Source organism: Gopherus flavomarginatus, chromosome 2, assembly GCF_025201925.1.
Source record: "Gopherus flavomarginatus isolate rGopFla2 chromosome 2, rGopFla2.mat.asm, whole genome shotgun sequence".
Lineage (NCBI taxonomy): Eukaryota > Metazoa > Chordata > Testudines > Testudinidae > Gopherus > Gopherus flavomarginatus.
Genome location: NC_066618.1, coordinates 75,063,435 through 75,078,039, shown reverse-complemented (window position 1 = coordinate 75,078,039; position 14,605 = coordinate 75,063,435). Strand labels below are relative to the sequence as shown.

General features: G+C 38.7%; 1 protein-coding gene across 10 annotated transcripts in view; it reads left to right on the top strand.

The window, feature by feature from the left end:
- SLC4A7 (solute carrier family 4 member 7) overlaps positions 1-14,605 on the top strand; it is a 172,076-nt gene that overhangs the window by 48,085 nt on the left and 109,386 nt on the right. Inside the window, exon 1 of one of the 10 annotated variants that reach the window (XM_050938302.1) lies at positions 1,167-1,250. The exons of the other annotated variants lie outside the window; for them this stretch is intronic. Coding sequence (XP_050794259.1) covers positions 1,215-1,250 — 36 coding nt within the window. The 5' untranslated portion in view covers positions 1,167-1,214. Of the gene's footprint in view, positions 1-1,166; positions 1,251-14,605 lie in introns of those variants that run through there. 10 annotated transcript variants of the gene reach the window in all.

Here is a 14,605-nt window from a genome sequence, read left to right as displayed (position 1 = left end):
TCCTCTGTGATAAAATTAGGTGGGTGATGAATCATGAAGCTTGTGGTCGATAGTGGGAATTGTGGGAAGGTGTTGTGGGGGGGGTTGGATTTGTATAATTAAGTTGGGGAGGGGAATCGAAGAACAAGTTTTCTCACTTTCAGATATTTTTTGTTTCTGTAATATGAATGAATTATTTATGGTTCTGGATAGTTATCTTGCTTAAGGCTTTGGCCTGGTCTGCAATGGTGGTGGTGGTGGGGGATCGATCCAAGATACTCAACTTCAGCTACGAGAATAGCGTAGCTGAAGTCGACGTATCTTAGACTGACTTACTTCGTGTCCTTGTGGCATGGGATTGATGGCCGCCACTCCTCCGTGGGCTCTACTTTCGCCTCTCGCCTTGGTGGAGTTCCGGAGTCGACGGGGAGCGTGTTTGGGGATTGATGTATCATGTCTACTCAAGATGCGATATGTTGATCCCGGATAGATTGATGATTACCCGCCAATCCGGTGGGTAGTGTAGACATACTCTTTGTCTGGCTATTAATTTATAGCCTGTAAACAAGACTGAATTAGATACTGCTAACAAAGTCTTTTTTTTTTTTACCCCAACTAAATGTAAGTAACTTTTAAATCCACCTCTACTAAGGAACAAAATATAAAGATAATTATTTTAGAAATCCTTGGTTTATGTTCCCTAATAGGAACGTTTGATTTCTGAAGTGTGTGTATGTGAAGAAAGGAACAGTCTCCAGAATGAATATGCATTGAAAAGGTCTATAAGAGGAGTATAAACACACTTAGCAGATGTTTAATTTTTTTTGTTTCTTAGCTTTCATTTTATAATGTTAATGAAACCTTGAATCAGAGCAAAAATAATAACTTTTCCGTTTCAGAGCTGTTTTTAGTAGTTGCTTTTGCAGACAACATTAGGTCTCAAATTGCATAGTTTCAGTTCCTTTTTTGGTGTTCTCTCTGTTGGAATTGAAGGCATGCTATGTTCCCTAATTCTGCTATTCTGTTGACCCTGTGGTAGTTGCAGTTATTGGCTTGGGAATTTAAGTAGTCTTTCATGATAGTGATTGGCTGTAGGATAGAGAACAATTTGCTGGAGTACATCTGTGTAAAGCCCAATGTTCTAAATCAGTCATGTGTACACAGTCTGATAGCTCAAGAGACTCATTACATTGCATTGTCTTGCACAAGGACGTTTACTCCTTCTGCAGATCAATATGGAAAGAGCTCATCCAGAGAAGAAGCTGCTACCTGTATGTAAAAAGCTATGGTATAACTTTTTAAAACAAACACTTTTTTTTTTGAATGTATTTTGATAACAATCTAAGGGAAAGCTGGGGATATTTGTCAGCACTGTCTTAGAACAGTATCACATCCTCATGTCATTGGTTGTGCAAGTAATTTCCTTTGAAAGAACCATGGCTGGAAATAATTTTTGTAGCATAGATATCTGTTTAGAAGTTTCTGTGTAACTGGAAGTTTTTTGATTGAATTGTCGGTGGGCCTAATCTATAAAAGTAAGTCCTTTTGGGCTTGAGATACTCAAAATCTGATAACAGATTAAGATTTTTAATTATTAGTTTACAACTCTGTTTTTCTTCACTGAAGGCCATTTGACTACGGAGGAAAATAAGTAATTCTGTGTAACTGTGTGGCAGGCAGTTTCTGGTGAGGGATCTCAGGAGCTTGATTATATCCTACCAATCAAACTGTTTGTTTTTCAGCAATGTTCTGCCTATATTGTGATTATCATAGAAAGTTCAGCATATTTTGTAAATTGTTCCTTTGGGGGTTAAATTTTTTTTTTCTTTAAGTCTTTAATAGTATGTTTATAAATTCCCTTTTGTTTCGCGTCTCTACTCTGAAGTAATGAATTTGTCATTATGGGCTTTGGCTTTCTGTCTGTAGACGTGTAGCTTTTATCACAGGCATTTATCTCAGTGAAGTGTTCAGCGAGGCTTGCAGTTTAATTAGAACCCAAAGGAAACAAAAGATGATGGGTGAAATTTCCCTGAGATTTAAGTTAAAAGGCCACTGGAGCATTTTGGAGGTTTAATGGACTTTCTGATTTTTTTTTTAATTGCATTAATCCATTACTACTGATGCTACAATACAGTTTAAATGAATCTCTCCTTTTTTATTTATTTATTTTTTTTAAAGTCAGATGTTGTAAAATGCATCTAGCTGCAATGGTCTTATTTCCTATAGGGGCTCTATATTAGAGAAACTTCCCCCCCCCCCCAATGCAATTATGCAGTTGCCTTTAACTCTGGATGCAGAACTTGTATCAGCATTAATTATCTGTCATGCGTATATCATTGGGGGCTGTTACTTTTGCTTAATTAGATACTGGTTAAAGCTGATTTGATGTTTGAAGGTAATCTGCTTTAGCTTTAAATGTCCAGGCATAGATTTGTTTCCTGTATATTTAACTGTAATCTAGATTTGCGCCTCTAGCTGAAGATATCTCTAAAAGATCTTGTAGTTCAACATCCACAGTATTGTCTAATAACTAGCATTGAAAAGGTCAAGGATGTTCCCATAAGTTAAAATATTACTAAACATTTGAGTAATATATTGAAGGCTGTTTGCCTTGATGGCCTGCAAATCACTTGGTGTTGGTTAGGGCCAGTGACCATCTGTGTCCAATCTTCTGTGTACCAGTTTATGCTAATACACCTGTCTCTCATGTTACTTTGTCCTCCTCCTTTCCTCTCACTTCTCTTCAGATTGTTTTATGGCTTATCCACCTGTTGCATATTGTCTAAATTCTAGATTGTAACATCTCTGAAATATGGGCTGTCATTTTGTTTGTATAGTGCCTACTATATCACCCTGATTGGGATCCAGAGGTGCTACCAAAGTAGTAGTAATACATTATTTAAAAATAGTATATATCCTGAAGGTGTTCGGTGATTTTCACATATATACACACTGGTTTTTAAACCTTTTTTTCCTAAAAAAGATTATACATCTTTTTATAAAAACAAGTATATATTTTTATCTTTTAGTGTTCCTTACTCTGCTTCTGTAAAAATTAGTAATCTAAAATGCTGCTTTGGAGGCTTCATTGAAGTACTGCTGCAGTTGTTCTAAACTAAGTGAAGGATTTTAAAGCGTGAATCCTGTTGGAGCAAGACAGTTGTTTGAGCTGCTGGATTTTGCTGGGACAAATGGAGTCAGAATTAAGGGGCTGGCTGGTCAGCGAAATCTCTCAGATATTCCTAATGTCTTTTGTGTACCTGGAGTCAAATTAATGGAGATGAGCCTTAAAACTCAAGTCTTCCTTTCAGTCTCTCCCATGATACTCTTAAGGTGGTTGTGATTAGCAGGAAGTTTCTAAATATAAAGATAGTTATGTGACCACAGGATTCTTATATATCCACAGGTAAAATTCATTGATTAAATAAATATATCTGGTATACCTTAGATTTTTCTCTATTCTCTTGGAATACTGCCTATTGCAGTGTTAGTGGTTGAAGTCTGGAAAATGGCAGTTGTCTTCTGTGTGTTTTGGAAATAGCAAGTGGGATAGAGAGGAGGAGAGGTCTGAAGTAAGTATATTGTTTTGATAAATTCAAAATGGAAAATTAATATGCAGGTCTGTGGAATTGTAGTGCATTTTAGTCTCAACAGGTGTGCTTACTAGCGTTCTAAAGGTTGAAAATGAAGATCTGTGCTGAAAAGTGATAGAGTAAAATAAGCGCTTTATTACACAAATGGATAACGGGGGAGTATTTAGTTACATCTGCTCACTTCAGTATAAACAAAATGTTTAGTGTTTTTACTACTGCTAATATTATGTAGGGATATTTAAAGGTTTATATTAAACATGGTTTATGTGAGAAATGATTTATTGATTTATTGTTAATTAATACTTTAGAACTTAAGGTTTATGTTAGAAGTAAAATTGGAATGATTTATTGTTAGAAATAGCTGTGTCTGTGTGAAGCCAAAGAGATACTTTGTATAAAACTTGTTAAATGTCAATAGACTCTAAGTGCCTGTTCCCTAAGTGAAACTTTGTAGCTAAATTGGTCAATTGACTCAGCGTGCAAGCCATCAATTGACCCTATGCCTCAGGCAAAACTGTATAATTACTACAAATAGAGACCCCCACCTCTGTAAATTCATTTTTATCTAAAGCTAAAAAGTGTATGTGAATGAGTGCCTAGTTTAAATGATGAATGAATGGTTAGGGAGTTACCAGCCTGAAAAATTCAGTGTCGGCCGAAGAAGGTGTCAAGTGGAATCAACCAGATGACCCCCGGAGGGCGAACTGGAATCCACCCCAAGCACCTACAGAATGGAGCCAGCCACCTGCTGATTGATCAAGCAACAGCAGAATGAACAGAATGGAGCCAGCCACCTGCTGATTGATCAAGCAACAGCAGAATGAAACAACTCCCATAAACTAACATAGGGAAAAATCCCTATAAAACTGGACTCTAAAGACTGAGGACTTTGAGTCTACGGTTCTGCTGCCAGCCTCCAGGAGCATCAGGTGCACCTGACCCGGACTCGGCTCCACTCTTGTGTACAGGGTACCTGGCCAGTATTCTGTCACAAGCAACTTTAGGCTGGTAACTATAATATCTATATAGAACCTGTATGAATGATTGTGTGAATGGATATATATATATATATATATATATATATATATATATATATATATATATATATATATATATAAGTAATCATAGGAATAAGTAGCCAAACAACATTGTTTGCTGTTATCTTTTATTTTATTATGGTATTGACAATAAATGTGGCATCTTTGCCTTGTCCCCTTTAATAAGATCCTGCTCGTTTTTACTAGTCTAATATAATTGGTATAACACCTGCAGAAGTAGTTCATTCAGTGTAGTAGCACTGGACTCTTTCAGTCCAAGCTGATTCACCTGACTTATGCTTCAACAAACTAGTTAAGTAAATTCTTCCTGCAGGACCTCCTTTGCACCCCCATTTAAGCTGAAAGAGTTGTACAGGTGTAAGACAGCAAAAGGTACTCATCGCAGTACACTTGCCAGAAAGAACTTAAATTTGCTTTTCCGGTCCCAGGCTTAGTTCTACAGGGCTGGTTCCAGAAAAATCTTTCTACTTATAAACTGAGCAACGTTAATATTTAAATGAGTTAATAAATGTGGAATTCCACAATGCCATTATTACCTAGTCACTCTGAGAATAGAACCTTACCTAAAGGCTATGTCTACTTGAGATGTTCTTACCTAAAATTTCTTACTGGCAAAATTCAACTGTTGGTAATGGTAGAGTTCTAATGTAAACTTTAGTGCTGATGGCTGCCAGTGATATAACTGCCGTGTCATCAAACCCTACTTCAAGCAGTCCTGTAATTAGGACACTGTAATTTAATGAAAAAAAAACCAAAACCCAAACCACCAGTGGCTGCTGGACCCTAATCTATGCTAGAGCTCCCACGGATGCTACCACTGGTGGAGCAGTACCAGTAGTAAATTGGGAAATTTATGGAGGAAAAAGTCTTGGAATAGACAAGGCCTAGGATAATATCTGATGTTTGTACCTAGATGGCAGTTCTGGAAGACTGGTTTCCGAAACTGCAGCATTCTCTTTGCCCGCCCCCCCCCCCCCAAAAAAAAAAAAAAAAAAAAGCTTTAGTGCTTATTACAGTAACTGATACTTTTTGACTCACAGGCATCTCTGCATGTGCAGGATATGATGTGTACATTGGGTGTGTGTGATTCAGAAATCTAGCTTTCTGAAGGTTAAAGTTTTTAGGAAATGGAGGGAAAGTGCATTGTAAGTGATGCTACTAATTTTTTTTTTAAACTGTAGTAGCTATCTGAAGAGCACACAAAGCAAATGAGACATTTTAAAAAGTACGCTGTTTAGTTGTGAGTTCAATTTTATTGACTTCCTGTTATGTTTTTTATTCGTGTGAATTGTGCAGTCAAAATGAAAGTTCAGATAATGTAAAAACTTTGATTTTTTTTTTTTCAAAATATGGGATATTGTTCACCTGTCTGCTGGATTCCTTCTCCTTTTGTATTCTGCTACCAAACTGTATTGATTTAAAAAAAAAAAGTTTTAGAGATATGCCTAAAAGGCCATTTTCTCTGTTCTTTATAGTACTAAGCACATTATCAACACTCTACAAACACAGATAGTAAACAGGGTGACTGAATTAATTACTTATTTCTGTTTGAGGTATGAAATATACTGTTTAGGAAATGCAAACTGACTGTTTTACTCTTCCTAGTGACCGCATATCAGTTCAAACAGCCTGAAACTATGAATGATTTACACTTACAAAGAACAATTAATGAGGAGGAGGTCCTAAATGCATATATTTTTATGTATTAAATATGCACTTATGAGCTGTTCTGGGTGTGTTTCAAATCATTAAAGATCAGTGTCAACATTATAAAAAATCATGATGTAGAAGATGAGGAAAAGATAAATGTCACTCAACTCACACTAGGAAAAGAATGATGAAAGTAAAGCCTTATAGCATATCCTAAAGGTCAGGAACAGATTTGAGCTCTGTCAGAGTAAGGGTCAGGAGACAAATTCCAGAGTTAAGTTGGGGACTTTTCATTGAAAAAAAATCTTGCCACCTACCACTTTCTTCCCTGTAAGGTAACAAGGATGCAGATCTTTTATGGCTATTTAGTAGAGCTGGCTGCAAAAAAGTCAATGAAATTTTTAAAAATATTTTTGTTTTTTAACAGAATGTGTATTTTGTTTGGGGGTGAGGTGCGGGAAGGTTTTAAACATTTTATCAACTAAAGTAGTGATTTTTTTTTCCCTAGCAAAAATTTCCATGTAGTCAAAAAGCTACATCTAAATTCATCTAAAAATTTTTCTTTTAGGTCAAAGCCAACATCTTGAATTATATTGAATAACTTATGAGAAAATAGCCTAGGGTACAGGACACAAGAACAGTATTCTCTGTAGGAAGCAAATAGCTGCATTCTGCACCAGCTGAATTGTCAGATTTGTCTGTGAGAGATCCCAAATATAGAGCATGACATTAGTCCAGTCTAGAGGTGATAAAGGCATGGACGATTGTAGTGAAGTCCCTACGTTGAAAAAGAAAGGTTATCAACTCCTTGCAAGTACAGATGTTAATTAACTGCTGCTGCCTGAATATATGCAGGCAACTCAAGAGCCAGTGAGCCCAGAAAGCTGTAAACCTGAATCGACTAAAGGCAAGCAAAGTCCCTCTTCGGGAGGGGATAGTGTGACATTTTGTCTGTGTTTCTCCTCCTTAACCATACTAATTATTACCTTTTGCTTGGTTTGAGCCTCAGTTGCCCATCTCTTATATAGGCCCCAAATCTGTGCTGTAGAAAAGGGAAGTCAAACACACAGCTGTGCCTGATTAAAATGTAGATATAAGTCTGTGTCATGCAAATACTGAAAACACTGCAGCCCAAACAAAGCCCCTTTTGGCTTTGTGGAACCATAGGGACAGATGAGCGTTGGCTCAAATTTAAAATTGGGGGGCAAGTTGCTCAAGCAACTGCATTTGGCCCTTCCAGGGTCCACAGTTATCTAAAGAATAACCCAAGGTTAATGGTTTCAAAAGCAGGTGATGATCATTGTCAACCAGAATGAGAAATTGTTTTATTATATTTCATTAGATTGTAAGTCTGTTGGAATAATACTTTTTTGTGCGTTGCTGGCAAGTTGCTACTCTGCAATGTAGTTTGGCAATAAGCCCATTTGAAATTGGTCCTGAGTATGAGACTGCATAGCATTAGACCAGTTACACAGTGAGAAGAGATTGCACAGAAGACAGAGTGGGAAAGCTCACTTCAGATTTAATTTTCTGTGCGTCATTATTATCTGTTGGGCCAGGGTATGTATTAATACATATTGGCTGTGGACAGCTGAGCTTGCTTAGGAAAAGGCTTAAGTCTGCCAAGATGCATGCTACTCTGTATTAGTTATTTTAAATCACCTTATAAATATAACATGTACAAACGCCATATCTGAAATATTCTTTAGACAGAAAAGTGTATAATTCTGTCTAAATATTAATCTTGGTTTAGTGACTACTTGATTAAGTGTCTAGTTTTAAGAAGAATAGTACATTGAAGAATCAAAAAAAATTCTGCTTATAGCCTAAACATTAAGTGTGAGAAGAGATTCAAAGAGTAAACTCCATCATTATTACCACCATAGTACTTAGGAGCCCTAATTACGGACCAGGACCCCATTATTTTGCTAGGTACTGTACAAACAGAACAACAAGACAGTCCTTGCCCTAAGAAGCTTACCATCTAAGTATAAGACAAGCGATATATGTAGACAGATGGAGTACAAGTGAACAGTGAATTAGCATTAGTTTGCAGAGACCAAAGTCTGTTTTGCTAACCAGAAGCCTAATAGTTGTAAAGTGGTGGTGTTTTGTGTGTTGGTTTTTTTTTGGTGGGCATCATGCAAAATAAAATTTTGAGGAGGGATTTGAAGGTGGATAATGAGGTAGATTTGTGGATATTTGCATGAGGCAGCTTGAAAGAAAGCACAGATGTGTGTGTTGGAAAATCTAACGTGGGGAATCGGTACTGGTGTACGATAAATCTGAAATTTAAAGAATTAGGGTTAAAGTTTGGCTAAGGAATTATGTATGTGTTGTAAAGAGAGGCCTTGACTAGCAAATGGAAGAAAGACCTTGAAAATGAGTGATATATTGGATGTCTGGTTCAAAGGATAACCAACGAAATAAGAGGAAGTTTCTAAAAAAGAAGGCTGCTCTGACTGATAGCGATGACTGGTTTTAAATAAGACTGAGAATCTGTCTTCAAACAAGCCAACCTGTTCCTTTCCGTGCCGCACACAAGTGTTGCTTAAGAAATTAGGGCCTATGTGAACTCAGGTACAAAGGAAAAGCTGTTGGTCAGGAGGAAGAGGTAGGGAGGAAAGGCCTTGGGAAGAAAGGTTGTAAATCCTAAGCGTGAATTGTGTCTCATGGATTTTTAGCAAAAGTCAATAGTTAACAATGACTTTATTTGTTGAAGAGTATAAAAAGTTACAAATCTGAGCGTTCTTTTCAGACCCTACCTGATCATGCTATGACATCCTAGCATGAGACTCTTTTCCCTAGGTATGACCTGTTTGTGAGTGTACTGACCACATACTTCATTACTGTATTCAATATAGTGACTGCTTATTTTTTGGCCGTCAGGGATGTTTAGAGTAATTGTATAAAATACCATTTGTCTTTTGGACTAAATAAAGGAATTATGGTTAAATATAGTGTCTCTTGATCTCCTGTATTAATTTCAACAGCTGTCATCATGGGGCAATTAGAGGCGAACATCAACCACTCGATAGTGAATGAGAAATGATAGGTGGGGTGGGTAGGCCATAAAGGGTCTTGAAAGTGAATACAAGCAGCTTATGGTTGATGCAGAAGAGGAGAAGGGAGCCAATGGAGGGAATCAAAGGGAGGGATAACACGGCCAAAGTGACAGGTTAGGAAAATGATCAGATTAGCAAAATTCTGAATGGATATGAGCTGGGCAAATTGCGTTTGTCAGGACCAGAGAGAAGGATGTTGCAGTAATTGAGATGTTGAGAGCTTTGGTGAGAGTTTTAGCTGTATGGATGGATAGGAAAGGCCTTTTCTTGGAAATGTTATATAGAAATAATTGGCAAGATTTAACTATGGCCTGAACGTGAGAACCAAGAGTTATGAGTCAAAAATGATACCCACGTTACTGGCTTGAGTGACAGGCAGGATGGTAGCGGCGTCCACAGCAGTTGAGAAATTAGGCAAAAATGAGGGGGACGTGGGGAGGGAGGAGGGAAGATTAGGAGCTCTGTTTAACCATATTTACCTTGAGCTGATGGTTAAACATCCACAAGGAGATGGCAGAAGAGACAGGCCAAGATTTTAATTTTGACAGAAGGAGACAGGTAGATGCAGAAAGGTAGATCTGAGAGTCATTAGCATAGAAATGGTGTCACAGGGTCTTGTCTATGCCCCAGTCTTTAACCAGTCTCCTGGGGGTGACTTGGATAGTGTGCTGGGCCCCACAGACCAACTCAGTTCCACAGGGGCAGGCCCGTGGCCTCCAAGGCTCTTAAGATTGGAGCTTTTGGCACCAGTGATGATGTCTCTCTCTCCGTGGCTCCCTGCAGCGAATCCAGCCAAGCCAGAGTCTTGTGGGAGGTGTGTACTGTGTCCTCTCAGGGCTCTCACTGAGTATTTGCAGTGACATGAGGCAACTTTTTTTCAAAACAAGGTAGCTATTAATCACCTGGCATATAGAATCTAAAGGTTCATAGGTTATCACAGAGAGGTGGAAGTTAAGTCAAAGTTCATTCTGGCCAACCCAGTGCCATTAGCCAAACCATGATGGACTCCATTCCTGGCTACCTTCTTTGTCAGAGCTTCCTAGTCCCTCTGAAAGTGCCCATCTTATTCCAGTCACCAGACGCTTTTGTATTCTCCAGCTCAGTTCAAATGTTGGGCATGCTGGGGTTTCCTGCTATTAGATGTTTGTTGTTCAGTCATTAGGACATCTTTGTCTTGCTGGATCCTCTGTTGATAATGGGGTTAGTTTCAACCAGTTCTTTAATGACCTTATTTGTTCCTCACAGACTGCTAATTTGCATGCATACCTCATGCCTTCTGTGCTGTTCTAGGAGCAGATTAAAACCTTTTAACACTGCAAAGTGAAACAGGAGCACACATAAGGGTCATAAAAATATTACAGAAAATTCCTGCTTTGACATGTGGAAGTTGAATTTGTGTTTGTTGATAAGATTACCCAGAGATAAAGTGTAGATGGAGAAGAGAATGGGCCCAAGGACAGAGCCCTGTGGAACCCCCCACAGAAATTTGGAGTGGGGATGCTGAACGAGTGATTAAGAGGTAGGAAAACCAGGAGAGGACATACTGTCTCAGTATTCAAAGTGGGTGGGTATTCTAAACTTTTTCATTTTTATTTACTTGTATCGCAACACAGTGCCTACGAGGCCCAGTCATGAACCAGGATCCCATTATGCGGCTACAGGCCACTCATTCTGCTGCAGAATGCTTCTACTAGCCTGCAGTACTGGGTTGTCTCCTCCCTGCAATACTTCTGGGGTCATTGCAAGCTGTGGCTTTGTCAAGGTTTTTTCCCCACTTTGAACTTTAGAGTACAATTGTGGGGACCTGCATGAACACTTCTAAGCTTAATTACTAGCTTAGATCTGGTAACAGTGTCACCAGCCAGAAATTCAGTGTCTCGCGCACTCCCTGTCCCCCCCCGCCCCCCCCAGCTTTCCCCTCCCTGGGTTGCCTTGAGAGGCTTCACCAGTTCCCTGGTGAACACAGATCCAAACCCCTTGGATCTTAAAACAAGGAGGAATTAACCATCCCCCCTCCTTTTCCCCCACCAATCCCTGGTGAGTCCAGACCCAATCCCCTTGGATCTTAAAACAAGGAAAAATCAATCAGGTTCTTAAAAAAGAAAGCTTTTAATTAAAGAAAGAAAAGGTAAAAATCATCTCTGTAAAATCAGGATGGAAAATACTTTACAGGGTACTCAGATTCATATAGCCCAGAGGAAACCCCCTCTAGCCTTAGATTCAAAGTTACAGCAAACAGAGGAAAAAATCCTTCCAGCAAAAAGAAACATTTTCAAGTTGAGAAAACAAACATAAGACTAACACGCCTTGCCTGGCTAATTACTTACAAGTTTGGAACACGAGAGACTGATTTAGAAAGATTTGGAGAGCCTGGGTGTATGTCTGGTCCCTCTTAGTCCCAAGAGCGAACAACCAAACAAAACAAAGAGCACAAACAAAGACTTCCCTCCACCAAGATTTGAAAGTATCTTGTCCCCCATTGGTCCTCTGGTAAGGTGTCAGCCAGGTTTACTGAGCTTCTTAACTCTTTACAGGTAAGAGTCATTAACCCTTAACTATCTGTTTATGACAGGCTTATAATCCATAATCTTGGTGCTCCCTCTTTCCCAAGCTGCCTAGATGTCCTGCCTACAGCAGAAATATCGGATGGCCAAGGTTTCCTTTCTAGAAGATAATTTTCCTAGAATTAGTTAGCAAGTAGTGAGCCTGTATGGGTTAAAACCCCTTCGAAGCTTTCTGCCTTGGGGAAAGAAGTATGTTTGGTGCATTTGGTCTGTGCAGACACCTTTCTTGTGTACACTCTGAGACTTTCCATTCCTCCTCTAAGTGGGAGTATTGTTGAGCAGGCAAATAAGTGCTCCGAATTAAAGGTATGAACAGTTTGTGGATGTCTGCTATAGTGAGTAGCAGAATGAGACTTGCACCTTGCCTATTCTCATCCAGTCTGCTGAAGAAAAGAGCTCTGTATCTTAAAGGCAGGAAGGGGTCTCAATCCTACTCCTCACAGCCTGGGTTTCACCACTGGGAGCAAACAGCACTGAGAAGTCCGTACTGTCCAGAACAGAGAGAGAGGACTCAGTTTCTCATACAGTCAAATTATTAGAGCATACTTTGGGGAAGGAGCGATTAAGTCTTGCTGGGTGTACTAAATGCCATCTGTCTTTTAATGAGTACAGATGTAAGGGGTACCAAAGTCCCTCCTACAATACTCGTATGGGTGCTCAGCAGCCTGGGGAAGCAGGTAAGCATTCTTTCAGTTTTCTATGGCTCACCAGAAGAATCTTCCCACAACTACAGGAAATCATCCTAGGGTCTTGTTCTAGGTCAAAGTATCCACAGATGGAAAAACATGCAGCTCCCCTTTTAGAAACAGCCAATAAGAGGTATGTCAGAAAAGCAGTAAACCAGGGGTCGGTAACCTTTCAGAAGTGGTGTGCCAAGTCTTCATTTATTCACTCTAATTTAAGGTTTCGCGTGCCGGTAATACATTTTAATGTTTTTAGAAGGTCTCTTTCTATAAGTCTATAATATATAACTAAACTATTGTTGTATGTAAAGTAAATAAGGTTTTAAAAATGTTTAAGAAGCTTCATTTAAAATTAAATTAAAATGCAGAGCCCCCTGGACTGGTGGCCAGGACCCAGGCAGTGTGAGCACCACTTAAAGTTAGCTTGCATGCTGCCTTCGGCACGCATGCCATAGGTTGCCTAGCCCTGCACTAAACTATCCTGCCCCTTCTCCCCTCCCCACCTTTTTTTGGGACAGCATAGTCATTGCTTATTTAAAAAAAAATCAAGAAGAGTAAAAAGGCTAATAAAATATAAAGAAAGGAAAAAATCCCCAAAGTATTTAATTCCTATTCTTTAACAAAAAGAGAGAAACTGAAATTTAAATCTATTGAATTTGTCCAGAATGAGTTTGAACTTTTGCTTTTGTTTTCTACCCCCACTACTCTCTTCCGTCTTTTTATGTGTCTGTAGGATCAGCGCAAGTAATATTTCACACATGGAAACCACTGGAGACTGCAAAGGGACAGTTGGTAACACTAATCAGTTTATTCTGGGCTGTTTACATGGAATTGCCAGAGAAGGAAACTAAATAGGTTCACACAGTCCTAGTTAGTTTACTCTTTATCCGGAAACTAGAATGCAGGCTTATGCCTCCTGACTCTTTTTAATGTGAAGCTATAACCGCTGCCTCTCTAGCTTTATTAGCTAAAACTGGCCTGGCAGATTTTATATGATTATTTGAAGTCTATACCCTATATATCTGTCTTTAGCAAGAGAGACACTATGTCTTGAAGTTAGTATTATAGTTTAACTGAACAGTTAGTTACCTTATGTCTGCCCTAGGTTTAAAATATCTGGTTTTTGGTTCTAACTGATTTTACAGATGATATGATGCTCCTAGTGTAGTATTGTCTTTCCAAAGAGTGAAGGTTATGAATGATATGCTTTCTGGATGTAGGATGTTTGTGGTTGCTAGTAGTTTATTCTTGGAAGAGTCTCTGCATAAATTGGATACACTGAGATAGCAGTGTAACAGGAGGGCTTACAAGGGCATGCATGCCTTTTGGTAATCTAATCTCAATAGATGTGCCGCTTTCACATGATGGAGATTTGAAGGCCACTTCTGTATGTGCATAATTGGCAACGTACCTCATTCATTTGTGTCATTAAGAGGAAAGGATGGTAAATAGTAAGGTCAGCTTAAGTGATACTGCAAAATACAGTTTCAAAATGTGGTATTGAGAAACTTATTCCACTTGTAGGTTTTTTTAAAATGTTTGCTTGTTCTATCTGCCATTACACTGTATGGGCTGGGCAAAACTGTCTTCATTTGATGCTCTCAAACTTTTCCTTTAGGACAGTTGACTCAAACACCATATTTAAAGCAATGTAGGTGACCTGAAAATCACACTTTTTTTCCCCCTCTGGAAATCGTATACCCAATATAGTTTAAAGTAACAGCTCAAATACTGTAACTGAAAGAAGTTAACGAGGAGGAGATTTGTTTTCAGTTAATTTGTGTTTTTTGATAGCACAGTGTCATACACTGGACTGTTATGTTCTTAAGCATACTCAAGAGGCATAATTAAAATTTTTATTCATTTATAATACTTTAGTTATTCCTTCCTTCTAATAATTTTTCTTTCAGCTTGTCTGTCTTTCTGATAATGGATTGCCCAGGACTTAATTCATCTGATGTGGTGGCACCAGAGTCATGTAAATCCTGATCCTGCATCATGAAAGTCAGTGGG